Raw genomic sequence first — 18,330 nt, forward strand, 5'->3', positions numbered from 1 at the left:
TGTGTGTTAGTATATTGCAAATGAATGTGTTTGTGTAGAATGTCTCCCAGCAAAAGATTTCAAATAATTTTTAGTCACTCAATAAAGCATTTATGTGGCCTTATTTTCTTTTAGTCTATTCATTGTTTAACCTTCCTACATATTGTGGTTCCTTCCTTCACCCCTATCACTCTAAGGACTACTTACTAAAATCATCAAAAAATTGTGGCAGGCATCATTCTCTAGATTTTTCTTTCAAGAATTTGTTCAACCTCCAGCTTCTATTAATCTATAGTTTCAGATTATATTTGTCAAATACATGTAAAAATAAAGTGTATTTAATAATGTTTTTAACAAAAGTAATTTCAATTGGGTTAATATTCATTTACATCATTTTGATTTCAATATGATAAATTCTTCAAAGCTTAAATTTGTTTCTTCCTCCAGTTGAATACCTGCCCAAACATTCTTCTTCCCTTAATGGAAACCCAGAAAGTGTACTGATAGTACAAAAAGGGGATTCTAAGATTTTACTCAAAAAAAAAAAAAAATTAGCTGCTAAACAAAGGTAGGAGGCTGGGACAAGAAAGAAACAGGCAGAAGACAAGAAGAAAACACTGTTTTTGAAATTAATAAAAAAAGATATTTGATAATGGTTATATCGTGCAATGAATGTGTGAGATTATTCAAAGTAAGATATAGTGTGAAAACTATGGTCATAAGTACAATAAAATAAAATCAGACATTGAGTATGATTATATTCTATTTGAGAGGAAATATCTCAAAAGGATAATAGTGTATCAGTGACAGCATGTGGAGCTAAATACTATAAAAACAAGAGTCATACTAAAAAAGCCAGTACCCTGGTGTACACCTGTATTCCTGCATACTAAGGAAACTGAAACAGGTGGATTGCCTGAGCCCAGGAGATTGAGGGCAGCCCAGAAAACACAGTAAAGCCCTGTCAAAGGGAGAGATAGAAAGAAAAGACTGAGAGAGAATCATATTAAGAAGTCTCAGTAAATTTCTTTCTTATGCAAGAGTCATATTATTTAATATAAAATAGTTTTTAATGATGGTAGTAGTAATAATGGTAAGCAAGTATTTGGCAAATTGTTCATCTTCATCTCCTCCTTCATGGTCATCAAATTTAACTTCCTAAAAATAATTCTCATTAGGATTTCACAGCACCCAGGGTAAACATAAAGCTCTGTGGGCAGTTGATCCTCCCTCTATAATAAGTTAAGATGGAATGTCTAGAAGAATGCCAGATGATTGTTACTATAATGTGCTTTAGTTACCTTAGTGTTGCTGTGACCAAAATACCTGTCAAGAACAACTTAAAGAAGGAAACTTTTATTTTGGCTCATGGTTTCAGAGGTTCAGTCCGTGGTCCAACAAATCTGTGGCTCTGGGCCTGAGGTGATGCAGAGCATCATGGAGGAAGGGTATAGTGAAGGAAAGTAGCTCAGAACATAGCAAGAAGAAGCAGAGAGAGAGCTCATCTTAATGACAGACAAAATATAAACTCCAAAAGTTCACCCTCAGGGACCTATTTCTTCCAACCAAACCCTGCCTGCCTATAGTTACCACCCAGTTAAACCATATCAGTAGTTTAATCCAATGATTATGTTAAAGCTCTCATAACATTATTGTGAAGATGACATGAATTAATACAGATAAAGTTTGTAGTGGACATGTCACAGAGTAAGTACTCAATAAGTATGAAGTTTTTACATATCCATTTATCGATTTTCTTATGCTCTGAACTCCTCTATATTCATATTTCTCATTGCCTCCTTCTCTGAGACTTGTACCATCATGTTTACTGTCATTTTGATTTCTTGAAAATTCTATTCAAACTCTATTAGCTCCATAAGAAAATCACTCATCATGTAGTCCTGAAGTAATCTTTTATTTTTTTGAATATTGTGCTTATATAAGATTTTTTTTTCAGCAGTCTATAATGTTCTCTAATTCGCTACAGAATTCTTATCAAAATTTTCATTTCATTTCATCTCTTTTGCAAATATTTTTTAGTCTCCTTTTAACAATGTATGCTCTGTGAAGAGGCAGATAATGACCTAAATATTCATATAAACCTATTTTTCTGAATTTATGCCATTCCTTGATGTCACTCAAACATTTTAGATATCAATGTCACATAAAATGGAGAAAATAATATTTGTATTAAAGGATTATTATAGATATTAAATTAAAATATGTATATATGTGTGTATATAAAAGCATATGTGTGTGTGAACAAAATTATATTTAATTATATAGTCTAAAATTATATATTTTAATATATATGTAAATGAATATTTTTATATTAGTGGATGATGTCAAAAAGCTATTAGAAGTAATATTTATCAGGTACAGTGGTGTAGGCCTGCAATCACAGTGGCTCTGGAGGTTGGGTTAGGAGAATCTCAAGTTCAAAGCCAGCCTTAGCAATGGCAAGACACTAAGCAACTCAGTGAGACCCTGTCAGTAAATAAAATACAAAATAGGACTGGGGATGTGGCTCAATGGTTGAGTGCCCCTGAGTTCAATCCTTGGTACCAAAAATAATAAATACATTAATAAATAAATAATAAATATTATTCATCTACCTTTTTAACCCCTAATATATTACAGGTCTTTGTTTTTTGTAAGCAAGTACTCACTGAGCAAAACTCTGAAAACCGCTTATAGTAATATAACCAAAATTTTAATATATGCTGTAAAAACCTTTATCTTTAGAAACAAATATCAATATCAAGAAAAGATTACCTCCAAATTCTGTGAATTCTATCATAAAAAAAAATTGTACTGTGGTTGGGTTTCAATTTTCAACCTTTTAGTCAAATATTCTGTTTGATGTTGCAACCCAACATAAGTCTATACATATAAGGAAAGCAAAATATAAATACTTAAAATATGTCTTTGTTTTTAATTTTCTGACCTACAGGAATTGAAACTTTTTAAATGTAGTTCTAAATGTCCAACTTAGGAAGTCTTCAACTTGTTTCTAATTTACTATGTTGCAACTCACTTTATTTGTGTCCTTAATTTCATGCTCTCTGATCTGATGCTAATTTATTCAGCAATTATTCTCAACCTGCAGCACACAGATAATGAGACATAAGTGCAACTAAATCTTGTGATTTTTCTGATTGAAGCTGAGGTGGGGAGTCTAAAGTAACATTCCTTTGGGTGGTGTCATTGAGAGACTCCAGCTTTCCTCTGTTATTGCCTTACCTGCTGGAACAGGGAGACCCCATTCGGATTCTTCCTGTGATTTATTGGTACACAGCATACATTATACACACACACACACACACACACACACACACACACACACAAATGCTTATTATATACATACATTTATTTATTATTTATTTATTCATTCATTCATTCACTCATTCATTCTCAGGGGTTTTGTGACAAATGACATTAAGAACCCAAAGGTCCTGGCTTAATTGAATCATTTGTAATGCAAGACACTGTAGTGTAATATACACAGTGCCAGTTTTTTTACTATTTAATGAGATTCAAGAAAAAAAAATAAAAAGGAGAAAAATTTATAATTTTCCCATTGCAGCATGTTTAGCTGCTTAAGATTTCTTTTCCCACCAGTGGAAAATTATCCTCTGACTAAAGGAATATTTATATTAAGTCTTGGAATTATCCATAGTTTTATTTCTTAATTCAGAAGCATGTACCATTCCCTTATAAAAATAAATTTAAACAAAATATTAGAGGAACCATAAGGTAATCACACTCTTTGTATGACCTAAGGAAATAATACAGCCAATGACAACTGGTTACTTATATTTCCAAAAAGTTCACTTATTACACACATTGATAATTATATTTCAAATATATTAATTTATCATATCTTACAAGGTCATATTCTTTTTAAAGTCCCTTTTTTATATTAACTGGTGCTATTCCAACAATCTTCAAGCTAATCTTCCATTTTGGCATTGCCCTACTTTAGTGTACTCCACACATATTGTCTTTAGATAAATTTAACTAAATCCCTGATCTTCTGTTCTGTTCATTACCAAAAACTTACCAAAATGTGTATACTTTGATACTTAATCTGACATAATTTGTTCACATTTCCATATTCCATTATTTCCTTTTTCATCATGCTCTACTGAGTTCTTGTTATGCTTCTTTGAGACACCCTTACTCAGCTTTAGAATGTCCTCTCCTCTTTCTTACTTGACCTTTAGGTTTAATTCCAATATGACCTTCTCCATGAGATCAATGTCATCTGTCTCTAGTTTTCTTTCAAGCCCGAGTGTCTGCATGGCAAAGAGTAGACACTCCCCAATGTTGAAGAGCTAAGTGAAGGAAAGCATCTTAATTCTACACAAAGTACATGCTTAGTAATGCAAGCTACAGAGGCCAGAGGTTCCTAGGTCCTGAAACCAGTGCCCAACATGTGCAGAGGCTTCATATACTTGTTGAATAAATGCATTCTTGGCCAGAGGCAATCTTAACAATGCCAGCAGCGTTTCTCTGCACTTTGTCACACTGTACATTATATTGAAGTTCTATCTGTACATTTTATCACCCTTAATATACAATGAGTTCCTTGAAACTGACAGGTTTATAGTCCACTTTGTATCTGTCACAGGGATAAACACAATAGGTAATTTAAAAAAAAAGATATAAATGAGGGAGTTTCACCTTTATGTATAAGTAAAAAGAACCAATAAAATATAAATAGACAAGTGAACAGAAATGTAGCAGAATAGAAAAAGGAGAATGATGGAAGGGAGGGAAAATGGGAGGGAAAAGAAATAATTGTGAAAGGAAATCAAATTCCAGTCATGTATCATTTTGTAGGGATGAACACGATTACTATGTATAACTATAAAGCTCTAATTTTAAAAATTTTTAAAAAGACCAATGAAATAAATTGAGTGAACGTATAAATTACAGTTAAACATTTAAAACTACATTAGATGTTATGATTTATATTCTAGTTTTAAAGCCTTTATTCTATAAAGCCAGGGGCTTTAAGAAATAAGTAAAAATTCATAGGAAGAAATTTCTCTGGGAATCTTTTCACAGGATCTTGTATTTAATACAATTAGTCATTAACATTGCTTTAAGAATTGTCTAAGCTTTGTGATCTTGATATGTTATCTCTTTTAATTTGTACCACAATGCTATGTGATAAACACTATTTATTCTCATTTTATTCATTATAAAAATAGTTTAATACTTTATCCAATATTACAACACTAGCAAGGGATAATGCCAGATTTTAAAATAGCTCTATATAGCTCCAAAACACAAACTCTTAAACAGTGTATAAAACCAAAGTAATATTTCATCATTCTGTGTACACTAGATAAGAAACATGCATTTATTCAAAAATACTAATTAATCACTTAATGTATGTCTATCCCTACTAAACAGTAGGGATCCATCAGAGATTATACATCTGTATTCCTGCTTTTATAGAGCTTAATTTGGGTAACTGAAACAGAAACTTGGTAAACAAATGCACTTAAAATATATGTGCAAATGGAGAAAGTCCAGCTGGGTAAGAATTAAAGCTCTCAAAACCCAATCATTTTACCTTAAGCCTTCTTGCACTGTCTCACACATGAGCTTTTGTGAGATACCTAATATCTAAACCGTAGCAGAACTTCCAAGAAAGAAGTTGTCATTTAGGGGGATGTTTAATGAAGCAAGGTTATAACTGATAATGGGTAGTTCAGTTTATGGACATACTAATTCTGAGGTACCTATTATCATGTAACTATAGATATTGTATAGGAAGTTGGATTTCCTTTTAGTTCTGATAATATAACTGAAAATGTTTAAAATACAAGTATATTTGAATTTTACATTGCACAAAATCAGATTTTATGAGTCTGTGATACATTGATGATGGGAATAAGTTTAAAATCAAGTGCAAACAGAAGCCAGCTCATTAATTGGTATTGGGTTTTCTTTGTTATGGCATATACAGGGGCTTAATAAGTACACATAAAATAATAGGAGAGATTTGTGATATTTCTTTCTGATGAATCTAAATCTATAGGAATAAAAATTTGATGACTCATAGGTCATCTATAAATCATAAATAATTAGTAAATGAAATCTTATATTTCAAAGACATTTTCATTATTAATAAGATAAAATCTTCAGATTTCATAGTCTCTAGATTCTCTACTTCATTGGAAAAAATAACTTAAAATAATGATGAAACCCATATTTACTCTACAATTATTATCTATCTCCACAAATGTCAGGAAAATTCTAATTCCCTTTTAATGTGAAAAAAATCAATTGAGAAAGTTTGTGTCAATGTAAATAATCTGAAATGAAAGGAAGTTTTCAAAAGCTTGGAATTTATACTTAAAGAGACATTTTGCATTTTTCTGCTCCTTCCCCAGATAGGGTTTGATTTTACTGTGTTTCCCCAAATTACAATTATATAAACGTATAAATGATTTGCTTTAACATGTTAACCACCCAAATCAGGACCACAGTATATTAACATATCTAAGTACATTTCTAAGTTCCCAGTAGCCCTTGGGTTTTCATTGTTGCTTATTATTTTGTTTGTTTCTTATTTACTCAGTATGATCATAAACTTTCACAAGTACATGACCCTATTTTATGGTTGACTATTAATAATTGGTTCATCCTATATGGGTTATTCCAAGGAATTTCACTTAAGGAAAAAAATGAAAATAATTCCAAAAAGTAGCAAGTGTTAGTATACCAAATGGAATACAGCTCGAATAGGATGGTAGAAGGAAATAAAACTATAGGCATACAATTTTAGTCACAGGCTTACATTTAATCCTTTACAAGTCTTATAAAGTATTTCTAAGAGAAACCCAGTGACAGTTGTTTTCTAGGAATTAGGATGCTCCTACATGAAATGTTCTCTGGTAGCCTAAGTGTTTAATGATGGACTAATGGTTTCAGAAAAAGCAGATAGTATAAATGCAAATAAAATAAGTCATGATTTAACTCTAACTCTTGTGATGTAGTCTTGGTTAGTGTTTCTAAAAACTGAATATGCCTCTGGGGATATTGTTAAATTGCAGAGTCTATTTCAATTGATCCCATCGGTGATGGAGATTTTACATTTCTAACAAGCTCCCAGGCCGTGCCTCTGCTGTTTGTCAGGAGCAAGAGTTAGATCAACGTTTCCCAAAGTTTACTTGGCATAATCTTTAGGTATCAGATGAAAAAGAGTTACTTCACCAGGAGTGGCATATTCTCTCCTTTCTTAGAAATTTGTAATAGATGTTAGCACCAAAATAGTAAACAGTAAGGAAACAAATTCATTTTTTTTTTTATTGTGGGAAGAAAACACACAACATGAGATCTATCCTCTTAAGAAAAAATTAAGTTTAGAATACAGTATTGATAATTTTAAGCACAGTGTTATACAGCATACCTCTATAACTTTTATCTTGCAGATCTGTAACTTTATAGTCGTTGATAGCAACTCCCTACTTCCCTGACCCCCCTGCCCCAAACCTTTCTACTCTCTGCTTCTATGGATTTAACTACTTTAGATAGATAAAAATGAAATCCAAAATCATTTCACAATAACCTGCTTGCAGCATATGTATGTAAAGATCATATGTAATAATAGAACACTGAGAGAAGCTGCTGGCAGTGGTTAAATAGCTTGGTATGGCATAGTTATAATTACCAAGTTTGAATTAACACAACAAGTATTGGTGAGATTTTAAAATGAAATTTAAAACTTGAATAAAATATTTCAAAAGGACATCATAGCACGGAAGAAAGGAGAATAGCCATATATTCCCAGTTTGCTTTTTATATGACTTGTTCTAGTCAAGTAATATATTGAACCTTTCTGAGACTCACTCACTTTCTCTGAAAAATGTCTGTTGTAATATCGTGGTTTTAGAATTTTAATAACAATTAATAATATCATAGTGCCTTGCAGATAGGAACTCAATAAATTGATAAATAGGAGTTCTTTTATGATTACCAACATAAAAGGTGAATTCCACAAATAATGTGTTTCTGCTTCATAGACTCCACCTGGGTTGGGTCCTCACTAAATAATATAAAGTAATATAAAACCTCTACTCTGTGATTAAAATCATGTTTTGACATGCTTTATGAGCTCTTTTCATATGGATTTTTGATAATATGCTTTCAAAATTATTGGCAGATCTACTCTTTGTCTGTACTTCAAGCTGGATAATGGAAAATGATTTATACAGTTTTATTGAATTTACAAGGGTTAGAGTAGCCACGTTAATTATTGCTATGTCATTCTCGAAGGCTAGCAGGAACTGAAACAAAACATAAGCCAAACTAAATGTAATTAGCATTAAAATGACTCAAGCATGAAAAATAATCGAATGGGTCCTGGAGTGTTATTCTCAACAACAAAAAAAGATCCTACTTGTTTGCAAACATTCATTTTAATTCCCTTTCCCTCATCATTTGAAATTAGAGAGATATTTTAGGTCCCTCTCATATTTCTCAATAACATTTTCTTAACATTATGATGTATAGTGTCATATATAATTAATCTAACTTTAAAAACTAGATGATAGCAGCTGAAAATTCTCACAGGATGAGTACAAGGTATCCACCTCACTAAAACATAATCATTTGTTCTTTCTCACTGTATGTTATTCAGTGTTACTTTTTTCTGATTAGAACAGTCTCTTTTTAGAGTACAAATTCTATCTTCCAAATTCAGTGAATTCTATGTTGAATTGAAAATACAATGCTACGCGAGAAAAGTACTTTTACATAGAATTTCTATCCAAATCCTTCTTCCTAGACCAAGGTTAGCAGCAGTAAATATAGTCAGCCTTCTGCATGTTGCGCATCCACAGATTCAACAAATTACAGATAAAATATATTCAAGAAAAAACCCATTTCTGCAGTGAACATGTGCAGACTTTTCTTTCTTACCTTTATTCCCTAAACAATACAACAATGATTTACTTATTATTTGCATTGCATTAGGTACTATAAGTAATCTAGAGATTATTTAAAGCATAAAGGGGATGTTCATAGACTTTATGTAAATACTATGTAATTTTATATAATGAGTATTTGCAGATTTGGGGATCCATGGGAGTCCTGAGGAATAGTTTTCTTTACTATGGACCCATAACTGTCAGAAGATAGTGTAAAATATGAGAAGATAGAAAGAAAGAAGAAATTCTAAGAAAAGAGAGATAAAAGAAACTATTGTAAGTAGATATATAGGGAAAGTCATGCGTGGGGTAAAGCAGATAACGATAGACATAGGTTAGAGTTTTGACTTTATAGTCAAGAAAGTTGCTAGGAGGTGACAAGGAAGGAAAGCTAGGACTGTATTCTCGGGAAACAAGGGTCTCCTCAATATATTTCTGTAATGAGGAGAGAGATCTAGCAGTGTGAGAGTGAAGGACCCATGCAGGGCTTCCTGGAAACACAGGCTGATTCCACAAAATGTATGCCTCCTTCTAGTTAGATCAGAGCTGATGTGTAGCAGAACCACACTTTTTTTTTTAGCTCTGTTAGCTCTGAATTTTTTTGGAATACTTCCACACTGTTGGTAAGAAGCTCTTGTCAGAGGCAGTATGTGTTCCTTTTCTGTGAATACTCAGATACATTCTGGGTATATCTGAATTTCTGAATTAAAGAAGGACTCTCAGGAATAGCAATGGCAGGGTGTTCCAGGACACTCCAGCTTATATGGCTGGTGTAAATTTTGGTAGGCACCTGTGTCAAAACTGTGTGTCTATTACCTCTAAGAGGAGCATATGAATTGGGGACACTTAAAAAGGCTTGAGGTTAAGTCTCAAATTGGCTCTGAGATACAATGATAGGACCAAAAGGACCCAAGGTATAATTTTGACTTTGTTAGATATGCCTGAGATCCTATTAAATGGGCGTAGCAATATCATTAAAAACAAACATTAATGGGAAACATTTCTCTCTTCATGATCATAGATTAGAATTATACAATTATAATTATTTTTTGTCATCTGATTTGTAAATACAGTATAAATCATTCATGTCTTTTTTTTCCTACTGTAGTATTGCATTTCAATCTAGTTTTAAAATCAATATACTTTACCTTATTTCCTGTCACCTCCTGCTTTAAGAAAAGAAAAAGCCCAGGGCTCTGGCCATGTTTGAACTTGATGAGCTCTCTTATACTGAGATGCCTGGGCACATGATGCCTCTGTAATTGGATCTCAACAGTTATTAATAGCTGTCTTTTTCCCTCTTCAGGGTCAGATCCAGTGGCAGATCCCATGAACATACGATGAACATACGCAATGTGCTACCTAACATAGGCATCTGCAGACTTGTCCAATGGACTATTTTAGACAAACTTTTATATAAGTTTTATAAACTTTAAAGGGTATGAAGGAAATAAGTCTACCTTTGAAATAAACTGTAAAAATCCATTAAAAGAACATTGCCTTTAAAGTATTTTAAAAACAGATAATTATCTAAGTGAGAAATTACAGTGTCCTATCTTATTATTCTAAACCATGGGTTTTAAGTGATCTTGAAATGAAAAAATTTTTTTTCTTCCTAGATATTACTTTTTCATATGTAATTCTCAAACTTTTTATATCTTTATTTGCTCTTTTGAATAACTTCAGTATGTATAAATATGCAAGCTCTAATTCTATGTCTTGAATAGTCAGTTTTCAAGTAAAATACAGATACCTATCTGGAGATTGTCATTAAGTTAATTGTAATGCATTTTATAATTGTATAGAATGTGTTTCCTTTCATAATATAAAAAGGAAAATAATGACCTTCCAAGTTAGTAATTTTGTTGTCTTGAAATTTCTTTTCCTTAACTCTGAATTGTTTAAGTTAATGGTTAAATTTTATGTGGTGTGTTTTTATTATAGAACAAAGGGGTCTATATTAAAATATACTGAGATTAATGTGAAATGTTAAAACTTACAACCTTTTTAAAGGTATTTTCTCATATAGTAAGTATTTTTGTCTTGTATTTTTCATCTTGTATTTCAGACATATTATGCACAAAGTGTCACAATTTTATAGAGGATAAAATAAGATTTCTTCTTCCTTTTTATATCTAACAAGGACATTAACCCACAGATATGAAGTTGATAAAATTTATAACATTACAATATTACTACTTATATAGCAAATTTTTAGTGATATGATCTATTCTAATGTCCTGGATAACCATAAGACTCAGTAAATACTTACTACAACCCTTTGAGGTAGATGCCATTTTGTTCTCATTTTGTAGAGGAAAAAACTGAAGCATGAAGATTATTGGTTTTCCCAATATCACAGGATAATGAGTGTATTAGTTAGATTTGGTCAGAGAGAAAAGAATCAATAGCATATGTGTATAGTTATATGAGGGGGTATCTATGAGAAAAATTGGTTCTTGCAATTCTAGTTACTGAGGAGGCTTATGACAGGGTGTCTACAAGGTGAAGACCCTAAGAAACTGATAGCTTGACTCAGTTTAAGTCAGAAGGCCTTAGAACCAAGAAAGCAGGTGACATACTTCCTACTCTGATGCCGAATGCCTGAGAAACTCAAGGGAAGGAGGAGCTGTTGGCAATAAGTCCTGGAGTCCAACAGCTGTTGAGCTTCAAGAAGAAAAAAGGTCCAGCCCCATTATTTGAGAAAAGACCAATTTATCTTTTGCATGTGTTCTCTTTGGGATTGTTAACCAGTTGGTTGACACCGCACAGAATGATCCTTTTCACAGATTAGATTCACGCACTAATTTTCTCTAGGAACCCCCTAATAGACATTCCAAAAATAATGTTTTATCAGGTTGCTAGGTATTCCTTAAATGAGTCCAGTTGAGAACTAAAATTAACTATCATTGTGAGTGATTGTTCTGAAAGGAAAAAAACAAGTAGTATGGCTCTGGAGTGTATAGCTAACCTCTAGGCTACTTTTCTATATCAGACACCAAAGAAGGAAAACCAGTTCCATCAAAAATGATGATTTCTAAGGAAATATTCACTTAGCAAGACTAGCATTGTGAAGAATGAAAACACTGGGGTTGATAGAAATAGTAAGTGTGGTGGAGAGGGGAAAGGGAAGTAGCTATAAAAAAGGAGTTGCAAGAACATAGAATTGGGAAAAGTACAACATATATTCAAGGCATCATAAAGAGGGCAGTTTTTGACAAGATAAGAGGGTTTTTTTTGATAATTCTTAGAAAGATGAATATGTTCAAGGTGCTTGCTGGATATTATTTGATATATCATTACTAACATTAAAATAAACTCATTTTCTACACAAATAGGTTTTGATATTTGCAATTGTGTGTTTATCTTAAATGTCAATCTGTTACTAACATTATGACCCTTTTTTTCATTCACCCAACTGACTGACTAAGCTATTATCCTGTCAAGCATTCACTTGTGACTCAAAGTGGAACATTTTTAAAATGAATGTGTGTGTGTGTGTGTGTGTGTGTGTGTGTGTATAAATAAAATTTGGACACTAATGAAAACTTCAGATAGACTTTTCCTACTTAAGAATTCAAAATCAAAGTGAAGGATTCCTGATCACAGTGCATATCACTGTCTTTTTCAGGTAAACCAGTGATGATAGTGACAGAGTATATGGAGAATGGTTCTTTAGATACATTTTTAAAGGTAAGATCTGGAACTAAGTTAGTTATTCACAGTGTTATTTATATATCAATCATGTCATTGAAGCCGAAACTGAGAAAACTTACATTTAAAAAGTTTTACATGGATAGAAATATGTGGAGCCAGGATAACTATACTAGCCAGAATCACAGAATTAACTGTGGTTTGAAAAATGTGCTTTTGAGAAAATAAGTCCAAATTACATCTTTGTAGTTTTCTTTAGGCATATGTTGATTCGAACAACAACAACAACAAAAAAAAGGAAACTGGGATTGAAAAAAAAAAAAGAGAAGAAAAGAAGGGATATAGGAAATGAAGGGAAGGGAAGAAAAAAACAAAGGAAAAAATAAACTTTACAAATACTCAACTTTTGAAAGTGCATAATGTCAAGGAGAGCAAGGAGAAATGTCTGAAGTGTCCCTGCAGTCCTTAAGGAAGGCATCTGTGGGAGTCTATAAGTGTTCATAACCCACATGAGCACCAGTCACTGAGTCATTGTTTTCACTAGCAGAAAAGTCATGTGGTAAGAGAGAACAGTTGATATTGTCAGATCTTCAGATCCGGTTTCAGGAAAATATTTTTATGTGTACTTCCCCAAATTTTAAATACTGACAATTCATTTTTATCAGTAAATAAAATATGCTTGTGTCTAACAATGAAACACACTTAGAGGTCTGATTAAACCTATAGTCTAGCAGTAAGTCACACTATTTCTTATTTCAAAATCACCATCAGTTGGGCCTTATGAATCTGTGCAACTGCATTAAATTCAGTGCCTTTAACAAAAACAACAAATTTCCAAGAATTGCTAACATTTTATGTTAGCAGTCATCCTTCTCCCTATCTGCTAAGATACTCCCTTATCTACTCTGACCACTTTATCTTTACCTCAGTATCTCTATACAGCTAGTTTCTTTTACATTGCCTAAAATATATCTGTTGTTATCTAAGGCAAATACTAGATTGGAGTAATGAACAAACTCCTTGAATAATTGATAATAAAGGAATTACAATTCAGAAAAGGTCAACAAAATTAGATTTTGACAAGAGCTTTCAAAGCCTTTATCTTTTTTGACCAGATCAACATTAAAAGTTAACCAAATATTTTCTATTCTCCTTCAGATAAGTATTGCATATAAATTTTGATGGATGGTAATATTAATTGGAAGATTGAAGGAAGACCCTTTCAGTTTTCCTCCTTTAAAGGGTATTGCTTCACTAATATTTCTACACTGTCTTTACAGAAAAACGACGGGCAGTTCACTGTGATTCAGCTTGTTGGCATGCTAAGAGGCATCGCTGCAGGAATGAAGTACCTTTCTGACATGGGCTACGTGCACAGAGACCTTGCTGCTAGAAACATCTTAATCAACAGTAACCTTGTGTGCAAAGTGTCTGACTTTGGACTTTCCAGGGTACTGGAAGATGATCCTGAGGCAGCCTATACCACAAGGGTAAGATCTAACAGAATGCATTTCTGACACACTAGACTAGAGATATTTAATTTTTAAAGATTTTAAAGGAAATAGCAAAAAGGGCATTCCTCTAACAAAGTCATGAGAAGTCAGAGATATCATGAGAGAAAGAGAGAGAGAGAGGGTGAGAGAATCGAAAGCTCAGATCTCCTTTTATATATCACCAAATTCAAATATTAAATACTGGTAAGGAAAACATTCACCTTCTGAATCTTAATTATTTTTTTTGTGACTATACTAAAATAGAACACCTGAATTAAGAATGGAAGTAACAACATAAAATCATATAAATTTTTAAATCCAAGGCAGTTAAAAGTAGAATCTCCTATATTAAAAGAAACGGTAAAAGAAAGTATATATGTATACACACATAATGATGATGTAAACATGTATAGCATCACAGAGTGTCCTCAATTGCAAAATAAGTACAGAAATATCTGGACCTTACCTTTTCAGAATTTATGTTATTGGGGAAAAAAGTTATTCTTTCGGGAAGTTTTGAGTTACTGGAGTTATTGCAGTGCCTCATTACTTTTTTTACATACTCATGGCAAGCTTTCATCTATAGGAAATTGGTCACCAACACATATTTTCATACTTAGCAAAATTCACCACTCTTTTCAGGAGCAAAAGTAATTGCTTTGTGAACTGATACGGCATACCATTGACAATTTTTCCTATGTAAAACTGTTGACATTGCTGCAAAGAAATTTTTTGGGTCATCTATGATATTGGATTTATTAAGTCTGAAATTCTTATAATAAATAATATTTGTGTAATTTGAAATCTTTTCAGTGTTTTTGAGTTAGATATTCTCAATGTCTAAACTCCTTATGAAGACAGGGATTTATTATACATCTTTTCACCATCCAATTTGGTTAGCTTTTGTTTGAATGTAGAGTAACAATTTTGCCATCTCTCATTCTCAAATCCATTTAAAGGTGCTACATATGTTCTTAAACATCATAAATTTATAACTATAGTCTAAATGTAAGTTCTTTATTACATTATAGGGTTGTTTTGTTTTGTTTTTATATTGTTGTATGGTGACTTATGGTTATTTGGGGATTTGTACTGTGCTAAAGGGCAAGAGTAATTTATCTAAGCAAATGAAGGTTTCCAAAGTTCAGCTTAATAAATCAATAAATTAATTGAAGAGTTATCCCTGTTCTTCTAGACCTAAGTAGCATTGTCACTATTTGCATTAAATGAAGCTTCAATTAAGAATCCTCCTGGGATTATAGTTACACTTAATAAACTTGACCTGAGCAAGATTGAAGTTATAGAAAAGTCTTGTGATTGTTGTGTTAGTTAAGTGCAAAAAGTGGATTTTTCAAGTTCTGTGTCAGTATGTTATGCTGCAGAGTTGGGAGTGAGAGACAGAAATCATGAAATTCTAAAGACTTACTCTTCTGAAATGGAGTGTGGTAGCATTTTATGGAAAATCTATATACTGAGAGATAAGTAGATAAGGGACTGTTAGAAAATATGCTGACCTCTATCATGGTAAAAGGATCAGAAGAAAAATTATGGGCTGAAATTCAACATAATTAACATATTTCAATTCTAAGAGTCACTTTAATCACACAGTGTAGAATACCACATCTCTATGAGTAGATAGGTTTCATGGTATGAGCTTGCCTTTATACTTAATTAACAAGAAGTTTAAAGTAAGTTTTTTTAAAATGGAGAGATAAAGAAAGAGCAAGATTATTACATATTATATAGAGTTTGCATATAAATATCTAGAGTTTATATATAATGGTTAGATAAATTATATGTATGTGTATATATATATAAATATATACTCTATAAATATATACACATTTAATTGTATATTAACTATATAATCTATGGTTATATAGGTTTGCCTGCTTTTAAGGAGAAAAAAATTCACGATGAAGGAGGCAGGATATAAAATTATTTTTTTCTACTATCTAAAAACCCAAATTCTTATTGTGGTGAGATTTTTCCCAATATTCTAAGTTTAACAACTTTTTAATTTGGTAATTAAACAAGATACCCATTTCTGTGGTTAGATAGTTACCCAATAAAATATAAAAATGTGTCATCAAAAAAAGAAGGGAAATATATTAAGTCTAAAAAACATAAAATGATGTTGAAGTAAAGTATAACCTAAGTTTTTAACACATGGAATTTTCCAGCTTCTCTTATGAAACTTCTCAGGGTTGCATTTGGCAGCCTAGACTTTATACTCTAAATTTGTGTATTTTTTTTTTTAAAAAAAAAGCATGCAGAGAATTTGAGTCCACTGCTCTATGTTAGAAGTCCTGAGAGTGTACCTTATTGATTTGCTAGACTGCCTGCTTTCCCCTACTTAGAACTGCCATCCTGAGGACTGTAATTGAGATGTGGGTCCTGTGTGTGTTCAAGGAGTCAAACAGAATTTAAACTAGAAACCTTCCGGACAGCCAATTAGTAGTTATTCTACAAATGCTTATGGACTGGGAGATGGGAAAAGAGACTGCGTGCTGTCAAACAGATTCACTTAAAAATGCTACATCTCTTTCTAGATCTTTTCAGTGAGGCAGCAATATCCCTAGACACATTTGAGGTATGTGAGGATTTTAAAAATTCTTTTTTAATTTTAGGGAGGCAAAATTCCAATCAGATGGACTGCCCCAGAAGCAATAGCTTTTCGAAAGTTCACCTCTGCCAGTGATGTCTGGAGTTATGGAATCGTAATGTGGGAAGTTGTCTCTTATGGAGAGAGACCCTACTGGGAGATGACCAATCAGGATGTGAGTATGGAACTACTACTCTTTCTCACTCAAGTTGAGAATGAAATGCTTTGTTCTCTGAGTCCGGACACTTACATTGTTTTTCATTTCTGGAAATGACAGTTGCTTGAAATATATGAAATTCTTTGCTTACCCCGTGATCTATTTTGTTGTTGTTGAAATAGCCTTTATGCAGAAGCTGAAAATATGTTATTACAAAGGAACATATGTTACAGTTATATAAAACTCGGTGTGTTGCCAGATTGTCTTAGCTGCGTTATAGTGATGTGTCTTTCAGATTATGTCAAAATCATTCTCAAAGATGAAGAAAGAGCCATCAACAAATGAACACTGACAAGCAAATTTTTATGATTTGCATTTGATAAAGGAGGCTAATAATCTAAACCAAAAGTATGAATGATATAGATTTAATAGTGAATGTTCTTAGAGGATAAAAAGAAATGGTGTACATTTCTTTACATTACAAAATGTAAAGAGACTTGTATTATGTATTTAATTTGATGAAAAAAAACCAGATTCTTTCCCCACAATGGAATAACTATCCATGCATATAATAACAGAATCCTAATAGTAAAGAAACTATGAAAGAATCTTCTATTCATTTCAGAATGTTTATTATATGATGCCTGGAACATAACTCATTGCTCTTTGCTTTTAAATTTTTCTATTGTTACTGTTCAAAATATTCATTTTCATTTTGGATCATATTGAAAATTTATATTTTTCCCTGAAAATTGACATATTTCTCTATAACAATAGTTTTATATTCAGTTAGCTAGAATAGATCAAGCCCTTACTATGTGTCATACATTGTCTTAAGTGCTTTATCAACAAATCGTTGATTGTATCTTTCTAAAACCTGGATATTGAACTATCCTCAACCTAATATTTGAAACATTCATATTTTTCTTCCAAATATTTCTTTCATTCATACTCTGTAACATCTCCCTTTCCCATGTATGCCCTCAGGAATTGAGAGAAGATAATGTAGCTCTCCTGCTGAATTTTATTGAAATAAAAGTAGATGCCCTTCAATAGATGAATGGATAAAAAAAATGTTGCATTTATACACAATGGAGTACTACTCAGCACTAAAAAATGACAAAATCATGGCATTTGCAGGGAATGGATGGCACTAGAGCAGATTATGCTAAGTGAAGCTAGCCAATCCCTAAAAAACAAATGCCAAATGTCCTCTTTGATATAAGGAGAGCAACTAAGAACAGAGCAGGGAAGAAGAGCATGAGAAGAAGATTAACATTAAACAGGGATGAGAGGTGGGAGGGAAAGGGAGAGAGAAGGGAAATTGCATGGAAATGGAAGGAGACCCTCATCTTTATACAAAATTACATATAAGAGGAGGTGAAGGGAAAGGGGGAAAAAAACAAGGGAGAGAAATGAATTACAGTAGATGGGATAGAGAGAGAAGATGGGAGGGGAGGGGAGGGGGGTTAGTAGAGGATAGGAAAATAAATA

The 18,330-nt window shown here is 32.4% G+C and overlaps 1 protein-coding gene across 11 annotated transcripts in view; it reads left to right on the forward strand.

Moving 5' to 3' along the window:
- The window catches only part of Epha5 (EPH receptor A5), a 322,596-nt gene that overhangs the window by 283,348 nt on the left and 20,918 nt on the right, over positions 1 to 18,330 (forward strand). For all 11 annotated transcript variants that reach the window (XM_026395020.2, XM_026395022.2, XM_026395021.2 and 8 more), the window contains 3 exons: positions 12,559 to 12,620; positions 13,862 to 14,071; positions 16,705 to 16,854. In XM_026395020.2, the coding sequence (XP_026250805.1) occupies positions 12,559 to 12,620; positions 13,862 to 14,071; positions 16,705 to 16,854 (422 nt within the window). The remainder of the gene's footprint in view (positions 1 to 12,558; positions 12,621 to 13,861; positions 14,072 to 16,704; positions 16,855 to 18,330) is intronic.

Source organism: Urocitellus parryii, chromosome 10 (genome assembly GCF_045843805.1).
Source record: "Urocitellus parryii isolate mUroPar1 chromosome 10, mUroPar1.hap1, whole genome shotgun sequence".
NCBI lineage: Eukaryota > Metazoa > Chordata > Mammalia > Rodentia > Sciuridae > Urocitellus > Urocitellus parryii.